Source organism: Coregonus lavaretus, assembly GCF_964263955.1.
Source record: "Coregonus lavaretus genome assembly, chromosome: 30".
Classification (NCBI taxonomy): Eukaryota; Metazoa; Chordata; class Actinopteri; order Salmoniformes; family Salmonidae; genus Coregonus; species Coregonus lavaretus.
The window spans coordinates 17,141,672-17,168,202 of record NC_140017.1 but is presented as its reverse complement, the minus strand read 5'-3'; the positions used below and the strand labels follow the sequence as shown (position 1 = coordinate 17,168,202).

Sequence of the window (26,531 nt, the reverse complement as noted above, 5' to 3'; positions counted from 1 at the left end):
ATTAGAGAATTATTTACATGGCCCTATTCATTGTATTTGCCGCTCTGCAGATGTAAGAAGAAAATGACATTAACAGAGGTCACACATGCAACCCTTGAGGCATCTTTCAAGATCTCAAGTAAAGGATGTAACTTACTGGAATTAAAGTTTTTCATTAAAACTCTATTCTTGAGCATTTTTTCCAGATCGTTTTTGCGTGTAGGTTTTGATGTCACACTATGGCAAGAAATGAGTTCCGAGGTGTAGGCTCAGGAGACAAGGGGAATATTGAAAGGCTTTATGTAAGACAGTAAGTCTCTTCCTGGGGAACTAGTACCCATGGATGTAAATGGCCTATCCAACAGGGGGTACTTGGGAAGACTTATGAGCAATATGTAATTGGGAGTCCAGTAAACATAAAAGATCTACAAATTGTTTTTGTTAAGTTCCAGAGAGCTGCAATGTGCTGTTAATCGGTGTTGCCAACTGTACGAAGGTGTGTAAATGTTCTTTCTCAATTTTGCTCAAAGCTTTTGGTTCTCAGCTTTGTTCTTCCTCCATCTGTAATCATCATGGGCCCCTGTAGTAATAATCAAGGTGTGGTTCTCTTATATCTCATCAGGGAATGGGATCCAGGAAATCCACTCACTCTAAATCCCATCAACAAATATCTTACAAGGGGATGCGTCCTGTCCTGATCATACCCATAATGAGTCCTGGCTATAATCTCCATTATGAATATCTCCTAATAATTTATTGAGCTAATGGTGTGGACAAGGCATGGAAAGATGTAGTCAAAAACATATCACAAATCCATTTAGAGAAAGAGTAACAGAACAATCGAGATAACACAAACAGATACTATAGAGCCCTGTTGTTGACAACACAGCTCACTAAATATATTAACAAATATATCAAAACATATACTGAGAATTATGAACATATGAGTATGCTGTGAAAAACAGTACTTTTGAAGAGTAGCAAGACTCCTCATGACTTAACAATGGGAAATAAAACGTCCTTGTTATGGGTTAACAAGTGAACATGCTGATCTGATATCAAGAAAGAGTATTCAATCACACTCCACTTTAGTTGTCAATACAATACATCCTGTTTTGTGCTCAGAGAAGATGCAACACAAGCCCACTTGATTGGACAGTAGCTCTTTAAACCCCCTCCCCCCTCCCAACTCCTCTTATTTTTCCTTCTGCTCTCTTCAATTGTGCCCTGCCCAGCCTACAACAGTGATTGTCACATTTCTGGGCTCTTATATTGCCATATACTGTACGTATTGCATTGCTAAAGCTAGAACCACGTGAACATTGAAGACAGCCCTGAAATACAATCAACAGCGACAACGGTAAGATAAGACAAGATCAGGTGTGGCTTAAAGATGGCGGACTGAACACAGCGGTGCAGATCACGTCAAGATGAACACGTAATATTCAATATCTGTACGTTTGACTAAATATTAGCACTTAACTCCACATACTCGTGGGTAATAACCTTCAATATGGATAACACAAAACAAATTATAAGGCTAGAGAAACGTATCGAGCAATATTTAACATTTAAGTCATTTAGCAGACGCTCTTATCCAGTGCGACTTACACATTTGTGCATTCAACTTAGGATAGCCAGTGGGACAACCACCACTGGGGGAGGGGCGGTGTAGAAGGATTACTGTTAGACTATTCCAGGTATTCCTTAAAGAGGTAGGGTTTCAAGTGTCTCCGGAAGGTGGTCAGGGACTCCGCTGCCCTGGCGTCGTGGGGGAGCTTGTTCCACCATTTGTGTGCCAGAGCAGCGAATAGCTTTGACTGGGCTGAGCGGGAACTGTGCTTCCGTAGAGGTAGGGGGGCTAGCAGGCCAGAGGTGGATGAACGTAGTGCCCTCGTTTGGGTGTAGGGTCTGATCAGAGCCTGAAGGTAAGGAGGTGCCGTTCCCCTCACAGCTCTGTAGGCAAGCACCATGGTTTTGTAGTAGATGCGAGCTTCAACTGGAATCCAGTGGAGTGTGCGGAGGAGCGGGGTGACATGAGAGAACTTGGGAAGGTTGAACACCAGACGGGCTGCAGCGTTCTGAATAAGTTGTAGGGGTTTAATGGCACAGGCAGGGAGCCCAGCCAACAGCGAGTTGCAGTAATCCAGATGGGAGATGACAAGTGCCTGGATTAGGACCTGTGCCGCTTTCTGTGTAAGGTAGGGTCGTACTCTGCGAATGTTGTAGAGCATGAACCTGCAGGATCGGGTCACCGCTTTGATGTTAGCGGAGAACGACAGGGTGTTGTCCAGGGTCACGCCAAGGTTCTTTGCACTCTGGGAGGACACAATGGAGTTGTCAACCGTGATGGCGAGATCATGGAGCGGGCAGTCCTTCCCCGGGAGGAAGAGCAGCTCCGTCTTGCCGAGGTTCAGCTTGAGGTGGTGATCCGACATCCACACTGATATGTCTGCCAGACATGCAGAGATGCGATTCGCCACCTGGTTATCGGAAGGGGGAAAGGAGAAAATCAACTGTGTGTTGTCTGCGTAGCAATGATAGGAGAGACCATGTGAGGATATGACAGAGCCAAGTGACTTGGTGTATAGAGAGAATAGGAGAGGGCCTAGAACTGAGCCCTGGGGGACACCAAAACAATCAACACCCAAACATGACGGAGAGTAAACATGGAGAACCAATCCCCCAAGGATTTGGACACAGAAAATGGATCCTTTTCACCATCCGGAATGGTAAGGGTGGAAACCGATCTGTTACAGTCGATAAATGATAAACTGGGCATACTTGATTTACACTACCAGTCAAAAGTTTGGAAACACCTACTCATTCAAGGGTTTTACTTTATTTTTTAAATATTTATTACATTGTAGAATAATAGTGAAGACATCAAAACTATGAAATAACACATATGGAATCATGTAGTAAACAAAAAAGTGTTAAACAAATTAAAATATATTTTATATTTGAGATTCTTCAAACAGCCACCCTTTGCCTTGATGACAGCTTTGCACACTCTTGGCATTCTCTTAACCAGCTTCACCTGGAATGCTTTTCCAACAGTCTTGAAGGAGTTCCCACATATACTGAGCACTTGTTGGCTGCTTTTCCTTCACTCTGCCGTCCGACTCATTCCAAACCATCTCAATTGGGTTGAGGTCGAGGGATTGTGGAGGCCAGGTAATCTGATGCAGCACTCCATCACTCTCCTTCTTGGTAAAATAGCCCTTACACAGCCTGGAGGTGTGTTGGGTCATTGTCCTGTTGAAAAACAAATGATAGTCCCACTAAGCCCAAACCAGGTGTGATGGCGTATCGCTGCAGAATGCTGTGGTAGCCATGCTGGTTAAGTGTGCCTTGAATTCTAAATAAATCACAGACAGTGTCACCAGCAAAGCACCCCCACAACAAAACACCACCTCCTACATGCTTTACGGTGGGAAATACACATGCGGAGATCATCCGTTCACCCACACCGCGTCTCACAAAGACAAGGCGGTTGGGACCAGAAATCTCACATTTGGACTCCAGACCAACGGATGTTTCCTCCGGTCTAATGTCCATCTCTGATGTTTATTGGCCCAAGCAAGTCTCTTCTTCTTATTGGTGTCTTTTAGTAATGGGTTCTTTTCAGCAATTCGACCATGAAGGCTTGATTCACACAGTCTCCTCTGAACAGATGATGTTGAGATGTCTGTTACTTGAACTCTGTGAAGCATTTATTTGGGCTGCAATTCCTGAGGCTGGTAACTCTAATGAACTTATCCTCTGCAGCAGAGGTAACTCTGGGTCTTCCATTCCTGTGGCGGTCCTCATGAGAGCCAGTTTCATCATAGAGCTTGATGGTTTTTGCAACTGCACTTGAAGAAACGTTCAAAGTTCTTGAAATGTTCCGTGTTGACTGGCCTTCATGTCTTAAAGTAATGATGGACTGTCGTTTCTCTTTGCCATAATATGGACTTGGTCTTTTACCAAATAGGGCTATCTTCTGAATACCCCCCCTACCATGTCACAACACAACTGATTGGCTCAAACACATTAAGTAGGAAAGAAATTCCACAAATTAACTTTTAAGAAGGCACACCTGTTAATTGAAATGCATTCCAGCTGACCTCATGAAGATGGTTGAGAGAATTTCAAGAGTGTGCAAAGCTGTCATCAAGGCAAAGGGTGGCTATTTGAAGAATCTCAAATATAAAATGTATTTTGATTTTTTTTTAAACTTTTTTGGTTACAACATGATGTCTTCACTATTATTCTACAATGTAGAAAATAGTAAATATAAAGAAACAGGAAATGTAGTCATTGACAAGGTTAGAAATCATGATTTTTAATTGAAATAATAATTGTGTCTTCAAACTTTGCTTTCGTCAAAGAATCCTCAATTTGCAGCAATTACAGCCTTGCAGACCTTTGGCATTTGTCAATTTGTTAAGGTAAACTGAAGAGATTTCACCCCATGCTTCCTGAAGCACCTCCCACAAGTTGAATTGGCTTGATGGGCACTTCTTACGTACCATACGGTCAAGCTGCTCCCATAACAGCTCAATAGGGTTGAGATCCGGTGACTGTGCTGGCCACTCCATTATAGACAGAATACCAGCTGACTGCTTCTTCCCTAAATAGTTATTGCATAGTTTGGAGCTGTGCTTTGGGTCATTGTCCTGTTGTAGGAGGAAATTGGCTCCAATCAAGCGCCGCCCACAGTGTATGGCATGGCGTTTCAAAATGGAGTGATAGCCTTCCTTCTTCAAGATCCCTTTTACCCTGTACAAATCTCCCACTTTACCACCACCAAAGCACCCCCAGACCATCACATTGCCTCCACCATGCTTGACAGATGGCATCAAGCACTCCTCCAGCATCTTTTAATTTGGTCTGCGTCTCACAAATGTTCTTCTTTGTGATCTAAACACCTCAAACTTCGATTTGTCTGTCCATAACACTTTTTTCCAATCTTCCTCTGTCCAGTGTCTGTGTTCTTTTGCCCATCTTAATCTTTTATTTTTATTGGCCAGTCTGAGATATGACTTTTTCTTTGCAACTCTGCCTAGGTCAGCATCCCAGGGTCGCCTCTTCACTGTTGACGTTGAGACTGGTGTTTTGCGGGAACTATTTAATGAAGCTGCCAGTTGAGGACTTGTGAGGCGTCTGTTTCTCAAACTAGACACTCTAATGTATGTGTCCTCTTGCTCAGTTGTGCACCAGGGCCTCCCACTCCTCTTTCTACTCTGGTTAGAGCCAGTTTGCGCTGTTCTGTGAAGGGAGTAGTACACAGCGTTGTACGAGATCTTCAGTTTCTTGGCAATTTCTCGCATGGAATAGCCTTCATTTCTCAGAACAAGAATAGACTGATGAGTTTCAGAAGAAAGTTCTTTGTTTCTGGCCATTTTGAGCCTGTAATCGAACCCACAATTGCTGATGCTCCAGTTAATCAACTAGTCTCAAGAAGGCCAGTTTTATTGCTTCTTTAATCAGCACAACAGTTTTCAGCTGTGCTAACATAATTGCAAAAGGGTTTCCTAATGATGAATTAGCCTTTTAAAATGATAAACTTGGATTAGCAAACACAACGTGCCATTGGAACACAGGACTGATGGTTGCTGATAATGGGCCTCTGTACGCCTATGTAGATATTCCATTAATAATCAGCCGTTTCCAGCTACAATAGCCATTTACAACATTAACAATGTCTACACTGTATTTCTGATCAATTTGATGTTATTTTAATGGACAAAAAAATTGCTTTTCTTTCGAAAACAAGGACATTTCTAAGTGACCCCAAACTTTTGAACGGTAGTGTACATGTACGTCTACGTCAGTGGCGGTCAGTGCCGCTTAAGATATATATATATTTTTTCATGAGCATGGCCTTATTTCTATTACAGCATATTGGATGACTGTCATTCATATTCCATTCACCCAGTTCAATTGAACATCGATAGGTTTAGGCTACTACATGATACTCTAATTTTCCCTATACCAATCATGAGGTTACTACAACCTAGCCTATGGATGAAAGATTACAACATAGGTGCACACAGGTTGAGAGAAAATGTTGAGGTGACAGACAGTGACACATGGACAGACAGCGACACATTCAATACCGCTCCGTTTACGCTTCGTTTGCTTCCGTTTAAGAAAGGTTTTTCAACAGAATCGGCTGAATGAATAGACCCCTGGTCTTGCGTAAACACAGTTCACATTCATAGCAGCCACGTTGTGTTCCTTCTCGCATCTATGCGCTCTCCTCCTCTCACCTTTTCCCTTCATTGGGGAATTCAATGCACAACACATCAGTTGTATGTGGCCAGGCGAAAAAAGCTTTCCAAGCCAATCCATATCATAACTGCTACACACAGCCTACATTGTTGTCACCATATTAGCTAAAGTAACATCATAGTCAACATAGCAAATAGAACTAACGCGTTAGTAAACCCCCTACAATCATGCTGTAACATTACAGTGTATAGTCAGTTAGCAGTTCAGCAGTTACACCGGCGGGCCCCGTTGGCAATAAATTAGTAAAACCAAAAGCTTACCTTGACTTGGAAGAGTTCCAGTGTTGTGTTGGCTAGTCATAGCCAGCTAGCTAACATAGCATCCCTCTGTTTGAGCAGGGTGTTTGAGTAGGCTAAAATAGCCAGCTGCATTTGCTAGCCAAGTAAGTGAAACTGAAAGTGACAAAAAATGACAATCTCTCTCTATCGCTCTCTTTCTTCTCCTTCATTTTTGAATAAATGTATTTGTTCAAAACTGTTCAATTGTTGTCTTTCTCTTTAAGTCAACTACTCACCACATTTTATGCACTGCAGTGCTAGCTTGCTGTAGCTTATGCTTTCAGTACTAGATTCATTTTCTGATCCTTTGATTGGGTGGACAACATGTCAGTTTCTGCTGCAAGAGCTCTGATAGGTTGGAGGACATCCTCCGGAAGTTGTCATAATTACTGTGTAAATCTATGGAAGTAGGTGAGAACCATGAGCCTCCTAGGTTTTGTATTGAAGTCAATGTACCCAGAGGAGGACGGAATCTAGCTGTCCTCCGGCTACACCGTGGTGCTACCCTACAGAGTGCTGTCGAGGCTACTGTAGACCTTCATTGCAAAACAGTGTGCTTTAATACATTATTTGGTGGCATGTGAATATATTTCATATAGTTTAAAAGGATAACTTTTGTAATGTTTTACAATTTTTATTTTATGAAATTCCCCTTCCTCCCCTGAGGAGCCTCCACTGGTATACGTGACCTTTGATGATCTGTGTAGATTTTCTGTTACTACTTACTACTACAGTGGTTCTAAACTTTTTTGATTTACCTTACCCCCAATGACATATTGCGCTGCCCATGATTCTTCCCAAGTTGTCACGTTCGTTGTGTAAAGGATCGGACCAAGGTGCAGCGTGGTATGCGTACATAGTCGTTTATTTTAATCAACACCGGCAAAATCCAACAGAACGTGAAGTTCAAGAGGCTAAACATCAACAAACCAAACAGAAACAAGATCCCACAACTAAGGTAGGCAACATGGCTGCCTAAGTATGATCCCCAATCAGAGACAACGACCGACAGCTGCCTCTGATTGGGAACCACACCAGGCCAACATAGAAATATCTAAATTAGATTTCACACCCTGACCAACCCAACTAGAGATCTCAATGTCAGGGCGTGAGAGTACCCCCCCCCCCCCCCCCCGGACGCAAAAACCTGACTCATTAGGGGAGGGTCCGGGTGGGCATCTAGCCTCGGTGGCGGCTCCGGCTCCAGCTTCGGACGTGACGTAGGCAGTAAACTCTTCTCCCATCCTGCCTCCCCTTTGCACGCCCGGTCCGGTCTGGACCCCGGTGCGATGCTCCCCCTCTCAGTCCTCCCCCAATGCATCAAGCCCTGTCTGGACCCTGGTGTGGGAGCCCTCGACCCTGGAGAGGGGCTGACGTCTGGTCCCGGCCCAGCAGTCCTCCCGCGATGCACCAAGTCCTGTCTGGACCCTGGTGTGGGAGACCCCGACCCTGGAGAGGGGTTGACGTCTGGCTCCGGCTCGGACCCCGGTGGAGCGGATGGCTCCGGCATGGGGGAAGAGTAGACGACCGGACCCGGACAGGGCACCGGTGAAGCGGACTGCCCCAGCTCTGGTATGGAGCAGATAACCGGAGCTGGACTAGGCACCGGTGGAGCGGACTGCTCTGGCACTGGAGTGAAGCAGCTGACCGGAGCTGGACTAGGCACCGGTGGAGCGGATTGCTCTGGCACTGGAGTGGAGCAGCTGACCGGAGCTGGACTAGGCATCGGTGGAGCGGACTGCTCTGGCCACTGGAGTGGAGCAGCTGACCGTCGCTGGAGGTCAGGTGCGTGGCGCTGGAACGGGCCGTACCGGCCTGGGGACACACACCAATGGTTTGGTGCGAGGAGCAGGAACGGGCCGTACCGGACTGGATACACGCACCACTGGTTTGGTGCGAGGAGCAGGAACGGGCCGTACCGGACTGTATACACACACCACTGGTTTGGTGTGAGGAGCAGGAACGGGCCGTACCGGACTGGATACACGCACCACTGGTTTGGTGCGAGGAGCAGGAACGGGCCGTACCGGACTGGATACACGCACCACTGGTTTGGTGCGAGGAGCAGGAACGGGCCGTACCGGGCTGGAGACACGCACCACTGGTTTGGTGCGAGGAGCAGGCACGACCCGTCCTGGCTGAACGCTCACTTTAGCCCGGCAAGAGCGGGACGCGGGCACCAAGCGCACCGGGCTGTGAATGCGTACTGGAGATACAGTGCATATCACAGCATAACAGGGTGCCTGAACGGTCCCACGCTCCTTAACGTGAGTGCGGGGAGTTGGCTCTACTCTGAAACCTGGCTCCGCCAGCCTCTGCTCTAAGGACTGCGTTCTCTGCTGCTGTAGGGTTAACTCCTCTCTCAGCGTTAACTCCTCTCTCAGCTCCTCCTGTTGCCTAGCCAGCTCCTCTCTCAGTACATCCACTGACTCCTTCTCCCTGTGGGCCTCCTGCAGCGCCTCCTTCTGAAGGGAGAGCTCCTGCTCCCTCAGAGTGCTGAGCTGTAGGTCTTTAGCTGCTTGGAGGGCCTCCATCTTCAGAGTGGCCTCCTCTCTAGCTCTCTCCTCCTTCACAGTCAGCCCTTTCAGGGCTAAAAAAAAAATGTGTTAACCCCAAAAAATTATTGGGGCTGCCTCTCGGGCTTCCTTCGTGATCAGGACCTTTTGAGTCGCCGTTTTTTCTCCCTCGCTGCCTCCGTCTGCTCCCAAGGAAGGTGATCCATACCTGCCTGGATCTCTTCCCACGTCCATGATCCTTTTCCGTCTAATATCTCCTCCCATGTCCATGATGTCTGCTCCTCCTGTGGTTGGGATCTTCTGTCACGTTCGTTGTGTAAAGGATCGGACCAAGGTGCAGCGTGGTATGCGTACATAGTCATTTATTTTAATAAACATCGACAAAATAGCAAAATCCAACAGAACGTGAAGTTCAAGAGGCTAAACATCAACCAAGCCAAACAGAAACAAGATCCCACAACTAAGGTAGGCAACATGGCTGCCTAAGTATGATCCCCAATCAGAGACAACGACCGACAGCTGCCTCTGATTGGGAACCACACCCGGCCAACATAGAAATATATCAAATAGATTTCACACCCTGACCAACCCAACTAGAGATCTCAATGTCAGGGCGTGACACAAGTACCCCCTGTTGGATAGGCCAGGTACCCCTACGGGTACTAGTTCCCCAGGATGAGACCCACTGTCTTACATAAAGCCTTTCAATATTCACCTCGTCTCCTGAGCCTAAACCTTGGAACTCATTGCTTGCCACAGTGTGACAAAACTTTCTGGAAAAAATGCTCAAGAATAGGGTTATAATGGAAAACTTTAATTCCAGAAATAGTGATCGTAACTGTTGGGAGATAAAAAATAAAAAACATATTGGTCACAATTATTTAAATGCTCTAAGCAGAAGTTTCCGTTTCGGTAACACTCTACTTGACACCCAGCGTGTCAAGTAACAGTCATAACCATGTCATAATATGTCAGAACAGCTGAGATAAATTGTCATAACCTGTTATAATATGGTCATAACACTGTCATGACACATATATTTAGACCTGTTGTGACATATATTTTGTTATTTTATGGCTGGTTATGACACCTACATAAGAGTGTCAAAACCCACAAAACCTACCAAACATGGCAAAACCTTCCGTTACACTATAGCCTCCATGTCAACAGTATGTTTATGTTATATACTATATACATTATAATTGACCATATTATTGTAATTGTAATTGCTCTGTTGCTGATGTTGCCGATAACTGGGATGAATGCAGGAGTAGATTTCAGGAGCAAGACACCCTCTTTTTGACTGATATAAGGGCATGTACGTGATAGGCCTATCTGGCTTATGTGATTATGATGGTCATAAGGCTTCTTGATAAAGTGTATTTTCTTAGTCCAAGTAAAGTGACACAGGATGGTCATAATGCTCAATTTCGAGTCTCATAGCAAAGAGTCTGAATACTTATGTAAATATGGTATTTCTGTTTTTTTATTTTTAATAAATTAGCAAAATGTTATAAAAACCTGTTTTTGCTTTGTTATTATGGGGTATTATGTGTAGAAAACTATTTAATCAATTTTAGAATAAGGCTGTAACGTAACAAAATGTGGAAAAAGTCAAGGGGTATGAATACATTTTTACATTTACATTTTAGTCATTTAGCAGACGCTCTTATCCAGAGCGACTTACAGTTAGTGAGTGCATACATTTTTTTTCCGAATGCACTGTATGTCACTGCAAGTACGTCAAAATATATATACAGTCGCTAGTGAAAGTCTTGCACATTCTTCAAATTTTGCTGCCTTAAAATTAAAACTAAAAAGTGATTCAATTAGATTTTTTTCCTATCCTTGCCAAATTTTCGAAGAGAGAGAGAGAACACATACACTAAAACAAAACTATTACATGAAACTTTTCTTGTTCTGCAGCTTTACTTATTATTTTTCTTGCTCTGTATTTTCTTGCTTGAGAAACTGCTATTTTCTAAGAAGCTCTTTTTGTTTCTTTTTGACCATTTCCAAAGTGAAAGAAAATTATTAAACATTTTCCAAATTGCAAAGAAATACAAAATGATGATGTATTGATTGCGTATGTCTTCACAGAGTTAATAATTGGTGGAAGCACCTTTGGCAGCCATTACAGCTATGAATAATTTTGAACTCTTAGGGAAGTATATATCCATTGTTTTTGTCAAAATGTCTCAAGCGCAGTAAAGTTGGTTGGGAATCACTGATGGGCAGCAATATTCAAACCCATTCAGGAACACTTCACACCTATTGGAAAGCCATTGTGTTGTGTTTTTGGCATTACAAGTTGTGTTATTGTCCCTTATAAAAATAAAACTATCTCAGGGACAGGTTTTCAGAAAACTGAGGGGGGTTTTCCTATAACTTTTTACCTGGGCTTTGCTCCTTTCATATTTATTTTCATCCTAAAAAAACTCCCGGTCCCTGCCGGTGACAAGCATAACCATAACATGATGCTGCCACCACAATACTTGAAAATATGAAGGGATCAACAACATTGCATTCATGCCACATTACTGTCCTGTATGACAAAGTGAAAAGAAGGAAGCCTGTATTAAAAAATCCACTCCAAATCATCCATTATGTTTGCAACAAGACATTAACTACTGTGGCCTAAATTAAATACTACAGGTTTGGGTCAAATCCAATACATCACAAGACAGAGTGAAACCCTCTGTATTTTCCAGTATTGTGGTGGCAGCATCATGTTATGTGTGTACGTGTCATTGGCAGGGACTGGGGAGTTTGTCAGGATCAAAATCAATATGAAAGGAGCAAAGCCCAGTTAAAGGAAAACCCCCCCCAGTCTTCTGAAAACCTAACCCTGGGATAGAGTTCTGTTTTTCAGACGGACAATTAAACAAATGTTTATGCCTAAGACCAGAATTGCTTACCAAGAGGTGTTGAGAGTGTTCCTGAGTGGTCTAAAATGTGAAAATCAAAGGTTTGAATATTGCTGTCGATCAATGATTCCTAACCAAATTTACTGATCTTGAGCAATTTGGACAAACCAATGGACATATGTTGCCATAAGAGTTGATAGAATTTATGATTTTGTTTTGGTCTCACCTCTGTCAAGTACATTAACACATGGTCATCTTTAGTATCAACACGATTCACTTGAAGTGAACTCCTCAGCTTGGAAGACAAGCCATACATGTTATTAATCTTGCATTGACAGCAAAGTTCAGTTTCAGAAAGGTTCACAGGTGAAAGAGGCAAGAGCTACTATATAATAATAATATAATAATAATAATAATATATAATAATAATTAAAAATAATAATAATAATAATAATAATATAATAATTAAAAATAATAATAATTATTATAATTATAATAATAATAATATATAATAATAATTAAAAATAATAATAATAATAATAATAATAATAATAATTATTATTATAATAATATTATACTATACATGGAAAAAGGCCACAGGTAACACCATAAAAGTATGTTATGACAAAAACTCACCCTCCCCAAAGACTCTGGGTCTGGGGCAAACCCAGACAACATTTTCAAATCCACTATAATCATATTGGTGGTCAGCTCCTTTCCATGATATCTGTGAAAGCAAAGAGATGCCTGATATCAAAGTCTGATATGTGCTTGTAATAATCAAATGAATGAATTTATTTTACCAATAAAAAGACCAGGTTGCCTGATATGTTTTCTTACTGTTACTGTTACATAGGTACAAACTAGAAATTATATAACTTATACATACAGTGCCCTCTGTAATTATTGGGACAGTGAAGCATTTTTTAAAATCAGAAAATGACTACGAGTTTAAAGTGCAGACTGTCAGCTTTAATTTGAGGGTATTTTCATCTATAAAGTTACAGATGCAAAAATATCATACCCCCCAAAAATGCTAACCTCCCCTGTTATTGTAATGGTGAGAGGTTAGCATATCTTGGGAGTATGATATTTGTGCAACTGCAACTTTCTCACTCATCATTATTCACAATTCATTCAGGATTATCCATAATCATGGTAGCATCCACATTAATATAGAAGTGTTTAGAAACATATTATATTCTTATTTACAATAAAAGTGACTCCAAAATGACACAATACATTAGTTACCATTCATTTCTATTGGGCACAAAATAATCTGAAACAAACAGAAAATGCATCCAACGAAATTGTAGAGTGAATATGGGACCAAGTACTTTTTTTTTACTACTTTAATACACATAAAAGTGAATTTGTCCTAATACCTTTGGTTCCCTAAAATAGGGGGACTATGTACAAAAAGTGCTGTAATTTCTAAATGGTTCACCTGATATGGATGTAAATACCCTGATTTAACCTGTAAATACCCTGATTTCAAATCCAGACTTTTGGAGTATAGAGCCAAAATAAGAAAAAATGCTTCTTTGTCCCAATAATTACAGAGGGCACTGTAGGTATAATAACACCAATTAAATTGGGTCAAAAATATTCTGTAAGACATGCTAAAAAATAACACTGTATGTTATCAATGACCTGATTCAAAGAATGCTGTGCATGCAAATGTGTTATTCATTCTTACTGAGACTGGAGTTTCAGCGTGACTCTGGGTCTCAAAGAGTTGCTGTTGCAGTCGACCTCTGTCTTCACCTGGATACTGAGCGTTGTGCTGTCAGTAGGAGTAGGGATGTTGTAGTGGAGCGCCATCTGGGAAAGAGGGAAGAAGAAGTCAGGGAAACAATGTGGTCTAAAAATCTACATTTTAAAAGATAGAAAAAAAGAAACATTTCATAAACTAGATATCAAGCCAGGCGAAGCTTCTTAAATGTTTGAACTTCACAGTAATGTATAAATCAGATCTTGCAACATAGGATTGTGAGGAGTGTCTTCACTGACCTGCACTGAGGCACAAGCACTGCCCTTCACTTCCACACTGTACTTTCCTTCTGTGTCCTGCAGCGCCCTCTCCTGGTAGAGAAGCTTGTTGTTTTGGTTCACATTGAAGAGGTGCTGTCCCCCACTGGGAGACCGTACTGTCACTGTGCTGGTGCCCTCTCTACTGAACACCCTGGTGGAGTAGAGAGTGATGTGGAAAATAATCACTATACTTAAAAAAAAATCAAAGTTCTTCCAGAGTTTTTGTAGAATCAAGATTTGACTTTATTACAATTCAACAAAGCCGTGCTGGTCTGCAGAGTAGCCTTCCTTCTCTCTCTCTGCTTCCCCTCTATATAGTCTCATTCACACACATCCTATCTTAAAATCCCTCCCTCTTCAGTTTCCCGCTCTCTATCGCTCCGCCCACTTCCTTTGTCTATGATGACAGCTAAATTTGACTGTCATTCAGTTTACAATTTAGTCATTCTCCTGAGTGGCGCAGTGGTCTAAGGCACTGCATCGCAGTGCTAACTGTGTCACTAGAGATCCTGGTTCGATTCCAGGCTCTGTCGCAGCCGGCCGCGACCGGGAGACTCATGGGCGGCGCACAATTGGCCCAGCGTCGTCCAGGGTAGGGAAGGGAATGGCCGGCAGGGATGTAGCTCAGTTGATAGAGCATGGCGTTTGCAACGCCAGGGTTGTGGGTTCGACGCCAGGGTTGTGGGTTTGATTCCCACGGGGGGCCAGTATAAAAAAATATGTATTCACTAACTGTAAGTCGCTCTGGATAAGAGCGTCTGCTAAATGACTAAAATGTAAATGTAATTTAGCAGACGCTCCTATCCAGAGCGACTTACAGTTAGTGCATACATTTTTCACACTGGCCCTCCATGGGAAACGAACCCACAACCCTGGTGTTGCAAGCGCCATGCTCTACCAACTGAGCTACAGGGGACTATATTGTTTAGAAACAATATTATTACAATCAATCACGCCCTTGTCATGCAAAAACACTCATGTTCAGTTTAAACTGTTCAACCCCGGCTCTCCCGGGCTTGACCTGAAGACTGATTGTTGGACATGACAGGTTCACACTTCATCTTTCAAACATACACAAACCCCACCCCATCATGCTGTAATCAATCAAGAAGATAGCCAAGGAGAGACAAAGGTTTAGCCTGCACTCTGTTCAACCCTGGCACCGCTCTTTCCACTTTGTTTGAGGAGAGAGGCAAAAGGCCACAGTCTGGTTTCAGTCTCTGATAAGGTAGGACAGCCATGGATTTAGGTAAGAGCGAGCAATTCGACCCTAGGTCAGATTCCCACTTCACACACACACAAACACTGTGAAATGACCCAATTAAGTTCTTGCCTAGCAACAGAGAATTCTAACTATATGTTCGTGAATAAATCAGTTGTATCTCATCACTAAAAAATCTCCCTCAAGAGCTAGGGCCTGGAGGGCCACCACTGTGTCCTAAACACAAACACCAACAGACCACAGAAAAATCTGTTCAAAATTAAAGAAAAGACCCCATTTTACAGAAAGTGTAGATTTTTATATTGGTCAGCTCCTAGAGTGACTATTTCCCATTTCTATTCATTATGATTTCTTGCCTCCATTTCAGTGGAAGTTAGTTTTGCCAGGCTTGACATGACAAGAAGCACATACATGCCTGTGGTGAAGTCAAGGTAATAATGCCTCATTACTAGTGCACAGTTCAGGGTGCCATTTCGGACCAGAGGTGTTTTGGAAGTATACCTGTGTGGAGGAGAAGCCTCCGTAGGCGTTCTGCTGCCTCACCAGCCACCTGACGATGCGGGAGGAGTAGCCCAGGTCAGTGGTAGACAGAGGAGAGGCACTGAGGGAAGCCAGCAGAACGTAGGAGCTGATCTCCACTGCCAGGGAGGCTGAGGTCTCTGAGGAGGTCTGAATCCAGTGCAGGTGCATCCCTGAGGGATTAGGAACACACACATATACAGAGAGAGAGCAAGAGAGAGAGAGAGAGAGAGAGAGAGAGAGAGAGAGAGAGAGAGAGAGAGAGAGAGAGAGAGAGAGAGAGAGAGAGAGAGAGAGAGAGAGAGAGAGAGAGAGAGAGAGAGAGAGAGAGAGAGAGAGAGAGAGAGAGAGAGATAGGACTAGTTTATTCATCATTATACAGAATACAAAGTTATTCTCTGATCTCCCCAATTAATTTTGACAGACACCGGAGTTCTTTGAATTACTAATTTAATTGAGACTATCTAGAGTGCCAGACGTGCGGAGGGTTTGCACTTTTGTGATTACTCCATTGGCTCCATTGCCCAGGTAGGGTCAATCAAGGCAAGACAGCACAAACCTCTCTGGATTACAACCAAATTATGATAAGTGTACTATATTACGTATTGGATATCAAAGAAATACAACTTTTACATTATCGTGTAGTTTACCAATAAAATAGTCTGACGGTGATGTGGACATACTCGGTATACATATCCCGAAAGAAAGAAATTATCTCAATCCAATACATTTTAATAGAAAGGTAGCAAAAATAGATAAGATCTTGCTACCATGGAAAGGAAAATACCTGTCTATTTGTGGAAAAATCACCCTGATTAACTCTTTAGTCACATCCTAATTTACCTATTTGCTTATGGTCTTGCCTACACCTAGCGACCTGTTTTATAAATTATATGAGCAAAAAACATTCCATTTTATTTGGAATGGCAAGCCAGACAAAATGAAAAACGCCTAATTATATAATGATTATGTTAAAGCATTAGACCTCTCACTAAAGGCGTCAGTCATACAAAAGTCATACTTACAGTTGAAGTCGGAAGTTTACATACACTTGGGTTGGAGTCATTAAAACTCGTTTTTCAACCATTCCACAAATTCCAACAATTGTTTACATACATATTATTTAACCTATAATTCACTGTATCACAACTCCAGTGGGTCAGAAGTTTACATACACTAAGTTGACTGTGCCTTTAAACAGCTTGGAAAATTCCAGAACATGATGTCATGGCTTTAGAAGCTTCTGATAGGCTAATTGACACCATTTGAATCAATTGGAGGTGTACCTGTGGATTTATTTCAAGGCCTACCTTCAAACTCAGTGCCTCTTTGCTTGACATCATGGGAAAATCAAAAGAAATCAGCCAAGACCTCAGAAAACAAATTGTAGACCTCCACAAGTCTGGTTCATCCTTGGGAGCAATTTCCAAACACCTGAAGGTACCACGTTCATCTGTACAAACAATAGTACGCAAGTATAAACAGCATGGGACCACGCAGCCGTCATACCGTTCAGGAAAGAGACACGTTCTGTCTCCTGGAGATGAACGTACTTTGGTGCGAAAAGTGCAAATCAATCCCAGAACAACAGCAAAGGACCTTGTGAAGATGCTGAAGGAAACAGGTACAAAAGTATCTATATCCACAGTAAAACGAGTCCTATATCGACATAACCTGAAAGTCCGCTCAGCAAGGATGAAGCCACTGCTCCAAAACCACCATTAAAAAGCCAGTCTACGGTTTGCAACTGCACATGGGGACAAAGATTGTACTTTTTGGAGAAATGTCCTCTCGTCTGATGAAACAAAAATAGAACTGTTTGGCCATAATGACCATCGTTATGTTTGGAGGAAAAAGGGGGGGGGCTTGCAAGCCGAAGAACACCATCCCAACCGTGAAACACGGGGTGGCAGCATCATGCTGTGGGGGTGCTCTGCTGCAGGAGGGACTGGTGCACTTCACAAAATAGATGGCATCATGAGGAAGGAAAATTATGTGGATATATTGAAGCAACATCTCAAGACATCAGTCAGGAAGTTAAAGCTTGGTCGCAAATGGGTCTTCCAAATGGACGATGACCCCAAGCATACTTCCAAAGTTGTGGCAAAATGGCTTAAGGACAACAAAGTCAAGGTATTGGAGTGGCCATCACAAAGCCCTGACCTCAATCCTATAGAAAATGTGTGGGCAGAACTGAAAAAGCGTGTGCGAGTAAGGAGGCCTACAAACCTGACTCAGTTACACCAGCTCTGTCAGGAGGAATGGGCCAAAATTCACCCAACTTATTGTGGGAAGCTTGTGGAAGGCTACGCAAAATGTTTGACCCAAGTCAAACAATTTAAAGGCAATGCTAACAAATACTAATTGAGTGTATGTAAACTTCTGACCCACTTGTGATGAAAGAAATTAGAGCTGAAATAAATCATTCTTGTCAGGGTTGAGTGTAGAGGGAACGTGGAATCACACGCAGGACACAGAGATTCAAAAAACAAATGTTTTTAGTGAAGTCCGACAGTACAAGCCAACACGGCAACAGGCCACAGGCGAAACAAATGTACACTGGAACAGTCCAAAGTACATACGCACAACGTGCAGGACTCTCTTAAACAAAACGAAATACAGAGAGCATAGAACAGCGGACCAACATCTACACGTGACATAGAACAATTACACACAACACCTGACCAAACACAAGAGAACTAAATAGGGTGCCTAATGAACACTTAACAATGAACAGGTGTGACAAACAGGCAAAACCAATCAAACATGAAACATCGAACGGTGGCAGCTAGTACTCCGGAGACGACGACCGCCGAAGCCTGCCCGAACGAGGAGAAGGAGCCGCCTCGGCCGAAACCGTGACAGTACCCCCCCCCTTGACGCGCGGCTCCAGCCGTGCGCCGCCCCCGGCCTCGGGGACGACCAGGAGGACGCGGAGCAGGGCGCGTAGGATGACCACGATGGAACTCGGTCAGAAGAGACGGGTCTAGGATGTCCCTCCTCGGCACCCAGCACCGCTCCTCCGGGCCGTACCCCTCCCACTCCACGAGATATTGGAGACCCCCCATCCGGCGTCTAGAATCTAGGATGGCCTGAACAGTGTACGCCGGAGCCCCCTCGATGTCCAACGGGGGCCATCCGAGCGCCGCACCCACTCATCCACCGCAGGGGCCTCGATCTGGCTCTCATGCCAAGGTGCCAGAACCGGCTGGTACCCTAACACACACTGGAAAGGGGTTAGTTTAGTGGAGGAGTGGCGGAGAGAGTTCTGTGCCATCTCGGCCCAGGGCACATATCTCGCCCACTCCTCCGGCCGGCCCTGGCAATATGACCTCAGAAACCTACCCACATCCTGGTTGACATGTTCGACCTGCCCATTACTCTCCGGGTGGTAACCCGAGGTAAGGCTCACCGAAACCCCCAACCGTTCCATAAACGCTCTCCAGACTCTGGAGGTAAACTGGGGGCCTCGATCAGACACTATATCCTCGGGTACCCCGTAATGCCGGAAGACGTGAGTAAATAGAGCCTCAGCGGTCTGTAGGGCAGTAGGAAGACCCGGCATGGGAAGGAGACGACAGGCCTTCGAGAACCGATCCACAACGACCAGGATGGTGGTATTCCCCTGTGAGGAGGGAAGGTCGGTAACAAAATCCACCGAGAGGTGAGACCAGGGTCGTTGTGGAACGGGCAGGGGTTGTAACTTACCCCTGGGCAAGTGTCTGGGCGCCTTACACTGGGCACACACTGAGCAGGAGGAGACATAAATCCTCACATCCCTGGCTAACGTTGGCCACCAGTATTTAGTACTAAGACAGTGCACCGTCCGGCCAATACCTGGATGCCCAGAGGAGGGTGACGTGTGAGCCCAATAAATAAGCCGATCCCGGACCTCGAGCGGGACGTACGTCCGACCCACCGGACACTGTGGAGGGCTAGGGTCGGTGCGTAATGCCCGCTCGATCTCCGCATCGACCTCCCATACCACCGGTGCCACCAGACAAGACTTAGGTAGTATGGGAGTGGGCTCCACGCACCTCTCCTCCGTGTCATACCGCCGAGACAGGGCATCTGCCTTCCCGTTCTGGGACCCAGGGATGTAAGTGATCTTAAACACGAACCGGACTAGAAACATAGTCCACCGAGCCTGGCGAGGATTCAGTCTCCTAGCTGCCCGAATGTATTCCAGGTTACGGTGGTCAGTCAGAATGAGAAAAGGGTGTTGAGCCCCCTCAAGCCAATGCCTCCACACCTTTAGGGCCTGTACCACGGCTAACAGCTCCCTGTCCCCTACGTCATAAAATCACGCTCCGCCGGACGGAGCTTTTTCGAATAAAAAGCACAGGGGCGGAGTTTAGGTGGAGTGCCGGACCGTTGTGAGAGAACAGCCCCGATACCGGCTTCAGACGCGTCCACCTCCACTTGGAATGGTAAAGTGGGATCCGGGTGCGCCAGCACTGGAGCCGAGGTAAACAGGTCCTTCAGTCTCCCAAAAGCCCTGTCCGCCTCAGCTGACCACCGCAAGCGCACTGGACCCCCCTTCAGAAGGGACGTTATGGGAGCTGCCACCTGTCCAAAACCCCGGATAAACCTCCGGTAGTAATTCGCAAAACCCAAGAACTGCTGCACCTCTTTAACCGTGGTTGGGGTTTGCCAATTACGCACGGCTGACACACGGTCAACCTCCATTCTCACCCCTGACGCAGACAACTGATAACCCAAAAAGGAGACCGACTCCTGGAAGAACAGACATTTCTCGGCTTTGACATACAGGTCATGCTCCAACAACCTCCTCAATACTCTGCGCACCAGGGCTACATGTTCGGCCCGGGTAGAACTGTACACCAGAATATCGTCTATGTACACCACTACTCCCTGCCCCTGCATGTCCCGGAAAATCTCATCTACAAAGGATTGGAAGACTGATGGAGCATTCATTAACCCGTATGGCATGACGAGATACTCGTAATGACCGGAGGTAGTACTAAATGCTGTCTTCCATTCATCGCCCTCTCTAATGCGCACCAAGTTATATGCGCTCCTGAGGTCCAATTTTGTGAAGAACCGTGCCCCGTGCAATGACTCCGTCATAGTCGCAATCAGCGGAAGTGGATAACTATATTTTACAGTAACCTGATTTAGACCGCGGTAATCAATACACGGGCGCAAACCTCCATCCTTTTTCTTCACAAAAAAGAAGCTCGAGGACGCGGGTGAAGTGGAGGGCCGTATGTATCCCTGTCTCAGAGACTCGGCAATGTAGGTCTCCATTGCCCTCTTCTCCTCCTGTGACAACGGATACACATGGCTCCGCGGGAGCGCAGCTCCTGCCTGGAGGTCTATCGCACAATCCCCCTGACTATGAGGGGGCAACCTAGCCGCTCTTGTCTTGCTAAACACGAGTGCCAAATCCTCATACTCGGGGGGAATGTGCAATGCGGGCATCTGGTTCGGACTCTCTACCGAGGTCGCCCCTACGGAAACACCCAGACATAGCCCCTCACACTGAGCAGACCACCCTTTAAGAGCCCTCTCTCGCCACGAAATAGTAGGATCATGGGTACTCAACCAGGGAAGCCCCAGTCCCACCGGATACGCAGGAGAGTCGATCAGATAGAGCTGAATCGTCTCCTCATGACCCCCCTGCGTCTCCATCCTAAGTGGCGCTGTGACCTCCCTAATCAACCCAGATCCTAACGGACGACTATCTAGGGCATGTACAGGGAAAGGGTTATTTACAGGAAGGAGGGGAATCCCTAACTCTACACAGAATTTGCGATCTACAAAATTCCCAGCTGCGCCTGAATCTACTAGCGCCTTATGCTGGGAACGAGGTGCAACCTGTGGAAAACAAACAGGTATGGTTATGTGTACGACAGAAAGCTCTGGGTAAGTGGGGCGCCTACTCACCTGGGAGGACTCCCCAATGTGTGGCCTGCCTTCTCCTCCACCAGGGGACCCTCCCCAGCACCTAGCCGCGGTGTGCCCTCCACGGCCACAGTTGGTGCAGGGGACGGCCCCCCTCGGGCTCCTTCTTCTCCTTCCTCTAGCGCCAGCACCTCCAAGCTCCATCGGGCTCAGCTCGGAGGTGCTGGAGGGTGGAATGGGCGACCCCCACCTGGAACGTCCGCGGGTAGCGAGCAGGGTGTCCAGCCGAATGGCCATGTCAACCAATTGGTCAAATGAAAGCGTGGTATCCCTGCACGCCAACTCTCTGCAGACGTCCTCCCGGAGGCTGCAGCGGAAATGGTCTATGAGTGCCCGCTCATTCCACCCTGCATCTGCCGCTAGAGTCCGGAACTCCAGTGCAAACTCCTGAGCGCTCCTCATCCCCTGCCGGAGGTAGAATAGACGCTCCCCCGCCGCCTTCCCCTCTGGTGGATGGTCGAACACTGCACGGAAGTGGCGGGAGAACTCCGCATAGGTGATAGTAGCGGCGTCTATTCTCCTCCATTCGGCGTTGGCCCACTCCAACGCCTTGCCGGTGAGACAAGAGATGAGGGCGGAAACACTCTCGTGTCACGAGGGCGCCGGGTGTACGGTGGCGAGATAGAGTTCAACTTGTAACAGGAACCCCTGACACCCGGCAGCGGTGCCGTCGTACGCCCTCGGGAGTGAGAGCCGAATCCCACTGGGTTCCGGAAGTTGGACGGGCGGGCTGACCGATGGTGATGGTGCGGTAGGTGGGGGTGTGGGTACCCCGCTGGTCTCCCAACGATGGAGGGTGTTCATCACCCGGTCCAGGGCGTGCCCGATTTGGTTGATTCTGTCCTCCTGACCGCGAAGGCGCTCCTCCATGATCTCAGTGGGTGCGGGTGCTCCTGCTGATTCCATAGATATGGTGTGTAATTCTGTCAGGGTTGAGTGTAGAGGGAACGTGGAATCACACGCAGGACACAGAGATTCAAAAAACAAATGTTTTTAGTGAAGTCCGACAGTACAAGCCAACACGGCAACAGGCCACAGGCGAAACAAATGTACACTGGAACAGTCCAAAGTACATACGCACAACGTGCATGACTCTCTTAAACAAAACAAAATACAGAGAGCATAGAACAGCGGACCAACATCTACACGTGACATAGAACAATTACACACAACACCTGACCAAACACAAGAGAACTAAATAGGGTGCCTAATGAACACTTAACAATGAACAGGTGTGACAAACAGGCAAAACCAAACAAACATGAAACATCGAACGGTGGCAGCTAGTACTCCGGAGACGACGACCGCCGAAGCCTGCCCGAACGAGGAGAAGGAGCCGCCTCGGCCGAAACCGTGACAATTCTCTCTACTATTATTCTGACATTTCACATTCTTAAAATGAAGTGGTGATCCTAACTGACCTAAGACAGGGAATGTTTACTAGGATTAAATGTCAGGAATTGTGAAAAACTGAGTTTAAATGTATTTGGCTAAGGTGTATGTAAACTTCTGACTTCAACTGGCCTTTTTTCCCCATTTATTCAGATTACAACCTCTCACTTTCAGTTATTTGAAAACGAAATAATCTCCAAAATATCGCTATTTTTAAAACAAGCCATAGAAAGTTGGTTGCAATTTCAGTATAATCCACCAGAAAAGACAGAACAAATAATACAACAAATATTGTGGTTAAACTCAAATATAGTAATTGATTTTAAAAAAACATGATTTAAAAAAAGATATCATCTTTGTAAATGATATCATAAATAGGACTGGTGGAGTTATGTCACACATGCAGCTAACTCAAATATATGGAAATGTCTGCTCTACCCAAAATTACAACCAACAAATTGCAGCATTACCGCAAAAATGGAAGAAGCAAGGAACTTGTTTGTCGGCCCTGCATTAAAGACTAAAATTGGTTAAAGAAAATTGTGATGAATAGAAAAGTATACCAGTTTCATTTAAGGACCCAAAAATTGACAGATGTGCCATATAGATTGAAAAATAGTTAATAACAACTAGGTAACTCCTGTAAAATATACTGCGTCCGTAAAATGTATATAGGTTCAGACCTTTTGTGGAACAGCACAGTTAGAAATATATGGCAAATAGAAATCAAACTGGATGGACATCAGAAAGACAGGACTAAAAACAAACAAAATATAACTTTTGTAAAAAAGATTGTGTCCGTAAAATGTATATAGTATGTATAATCTGGAAGTAGAAGCCTAAGTGTTGTTGTTCATTAGTTTACTCCAATTAGGGGAGGGGTGGTAGGGTTAGTGGAAAATAATATTTAAAAAATACATGTGTATATACACTACCAGCCAAAAACTTGGACACACCTCCTCATTCAAGGGTTTGTCTTTATTTTTACTATTTTTTACATTGTAGAATAATAGTGAAGACATCAAAACTATGAACTAACACATATGGAATCATGTAGAAACCAAAAAAAGTGTTAAACAAATCAAAATATATTTTATATTTGAGATTCTTCAAATAGCCACCCTTTGCCTTGATGACAGCTTTGCACATTATTGGCATTATATCAACTAGTTTCAAGAGGTAGTCACCTGGAATGGATTTCAATTAACAGATGTGCCTTCTTAAAAGTTAATTTGTGGAATTTCTTTCCTTCTTAATGCATTTGAGCCAATCAGTTGTGTTGTGACAAGGTGGGTGTGGGGGGGGGGGGGGGGGGGGGTAAACAGAAGGTAGCCCTATTTGGTAAAAGACCAAGTCCATATTATGGCAAGAACTACTCAAATGAGCAAAAAGAAATGACAGTCCATCATTACTTTAGACATGAAGGTCAGTCAATACGGAACATTTCAAGAACTTTGAAAGTTTCTTCAAGTGCAGTCGCAAAAACCATCAAGCGCTATGATGAAACTGGCTCTCATGAGGACCACCACAAGAATGGAAGACCCAGATTTACCTCTGCTGCAGAGGATAAGTTCATTAGAGTTACCAGCCTCAGAAATTGCAGCCCATATAAATGCTTCAAAGATTTCAAGTAACAGACACATCTCAACATCAACTGTTCAGAGGAGACTGTGTGAATCATGTCTTCATGATCAAATTGCAGCAAAGAAACCACTACTAAAGGACACCAATAAGAAGAAGAGACTTGCTTGGGCCAAGAAATACGAGCAATGGACATTAGAATGGTAGAAATGTGTCCTTTGGTCTGGAGTCCAAATTTGAGATTTTTGGTTCCAACCGCTGTCTCTTTGTGAAACGCGGTGTGGGTGAACGGATGATCTCCGCATGTGTATTTCCCACCATAAAGCATGGAGGAGGAGGTGTTATGGTGTGGGGGTGCTTTGCTGGTGACACTGTCTGTGATTTATTTAGAATTCAAGGCACACTTAACCAGCATGGCTACCACAGCATTCTGCAGCGATACGCCATCCCACCTGGTTTGGGCTTAGTGGGACTATCATTTGTTTTTCAACAGGACAATGACCCAACACACCTCCATGCTGTGTAAGGTCAATTTTACCAAGAAGGAGAGTGATGGAGTGCTGCATCAGATGACCTGGCCTCCACAATCCCCCGACCCCAACCCAATTGAGATGGTTTTGGATGAGTCGGACGGCAGAGTGAAGGAAAAGCAGCCAACAAGTACTCCGCATATGTGGGAACTCCTTCAAGACTGTTGGAAAAACATTCCAGGTGAAGCTGGTTGATAGAATGCCAAGAGTGTGCAATGCTTTCATCAAGGCAAAGGGTGGCTATTTGAAGAATCTCAAATATAAAATATATTTTGATTTGTTTAACACTTTTTTGTTTATTACATGATTCCATATGTGTTATTTCATAGTTTTGATGTCTTCACTATTATTCTACAAAGTAATACATATTTAAAAAATAAAGTAAAACCCTTGAATGAGTAGGTGTGTCCAAACTTTTGACTGGTAGTGTAAATCAAGTATGCCCAGTTTATCATTTATCGACTGTAACAGATTGGTTTCCACCCTTACCATTCCGGATGGTGAAAAGGATCCATTTTTTGTGTCCGTCGAGGACTGTCGTTTTTTGGGGGGGATTGGTTCTCCATGTTTACTCTCCGTCATGTTTGGGTGTTGATTGTTTTGGTGATATTGGTCAATAAATGTCTCTAGCCTTATAATTTGTTTTGTGTTGTTATCCATATTGAAGGGTATTACCCACGAGTATGTGGAGTTAAGTGCTAATATTTAGTCAAACGTACAGATATTGAATATTACGTGTTTATCTTGACGTGATCTGCACAGCTGTATTCAGTCCGCCATCTTTAAGCCACACCTGATCTTGTCTTATCTTACCGTTGTCACTGTTGACTGTATTTCAGGGCTGTCTTCGATGTTCACGTCGTTCTAGCTTCAGCAATGCAATATGTACAGTATATGGCAATATAAGAGACCAGAAATGTGAGAATCACTGTTGTAGGCTGGGCAGGGCACAAATGAAGAGAGCAGAAGGAAAAATAAGAGGAGTTGGGAGGGGGGAGGGGGTTTAAAGAGCTACTGTCCAATCAAGTGGGCTTGTGTTGCAGCTTCTCTGAGCAAAAAACAGGATGTATTTTATTGACATCTAAAGTGGAGTGTGATTGAATACTCTTTCTTGATATCAGATCAGCATGTACACTTGTTAACCCATAACAAGGACGTTTTTAATTTCCCATTGTTAAGTCATGAGGAGTCTTGCTACTCTTCAAAAGTACTGTTTTCACAGCATACTCATATGTTCATAATTCTCATTATATGTTTTGATATATTTGTTAATATATTTAGTGAGCTGTGTTGTCAACAACAGGGCTCTATAGTATCTGTTTGTGTTATCTCGATTGTTCTGTTACTCTTTCTCTAAATGGATTTGTGAGATGTTTTCGATTACATCTTTCCATGCTCAATTAGCT

At 44.4% G+C, this 26,531-nt stretch overlaps 1 protein-coding gene and 1 pseudogene across 2 annotated transcripts in view; one reads left to right on the top strand and one right to left on the bottom strand.

Moving 5' to 3' along the window:
• LOC311105478 (alpha-2-macroglobulin-like) overlaps window positions 1-165 on the top strand; it is a 44,346-nt pseudogene extending 44,181 nt beyond the window's left edge. The window contains exon 36 of the transcript XR_014615847.1: window positions 51-165. The product of XR_014615847.1 is annotated as an alpha-2-macroglobulin-like (transcript). The remainder of the gene's footprint in view (window positions 1-50) is intronic.
• Window positions 24-25,707, bottom strand: LOC311105766 (murinoglobulin-2-like; the record flags this gene model as incomplete). The annotated part of the gene is made up of 7 exons (XM_084147972.1): window positions 24-44; window positions 2,193-2,462; window positions 12,556-12,646; window positions 13,619-13,743; window positions 13,933-14,143; window positions 15,633-15,867; window positions 25,698-25,707. The coding sequence occupies 7 exons, from the start codon at window positions 25,705-25,707 to the stop codon at window positions 24-26; spliced, it is 963 nt and encodes a 320-aa protein (XP_084004098.1).
• Window positions 25,708-26,531: the final 824 nt, after the last annotated feature.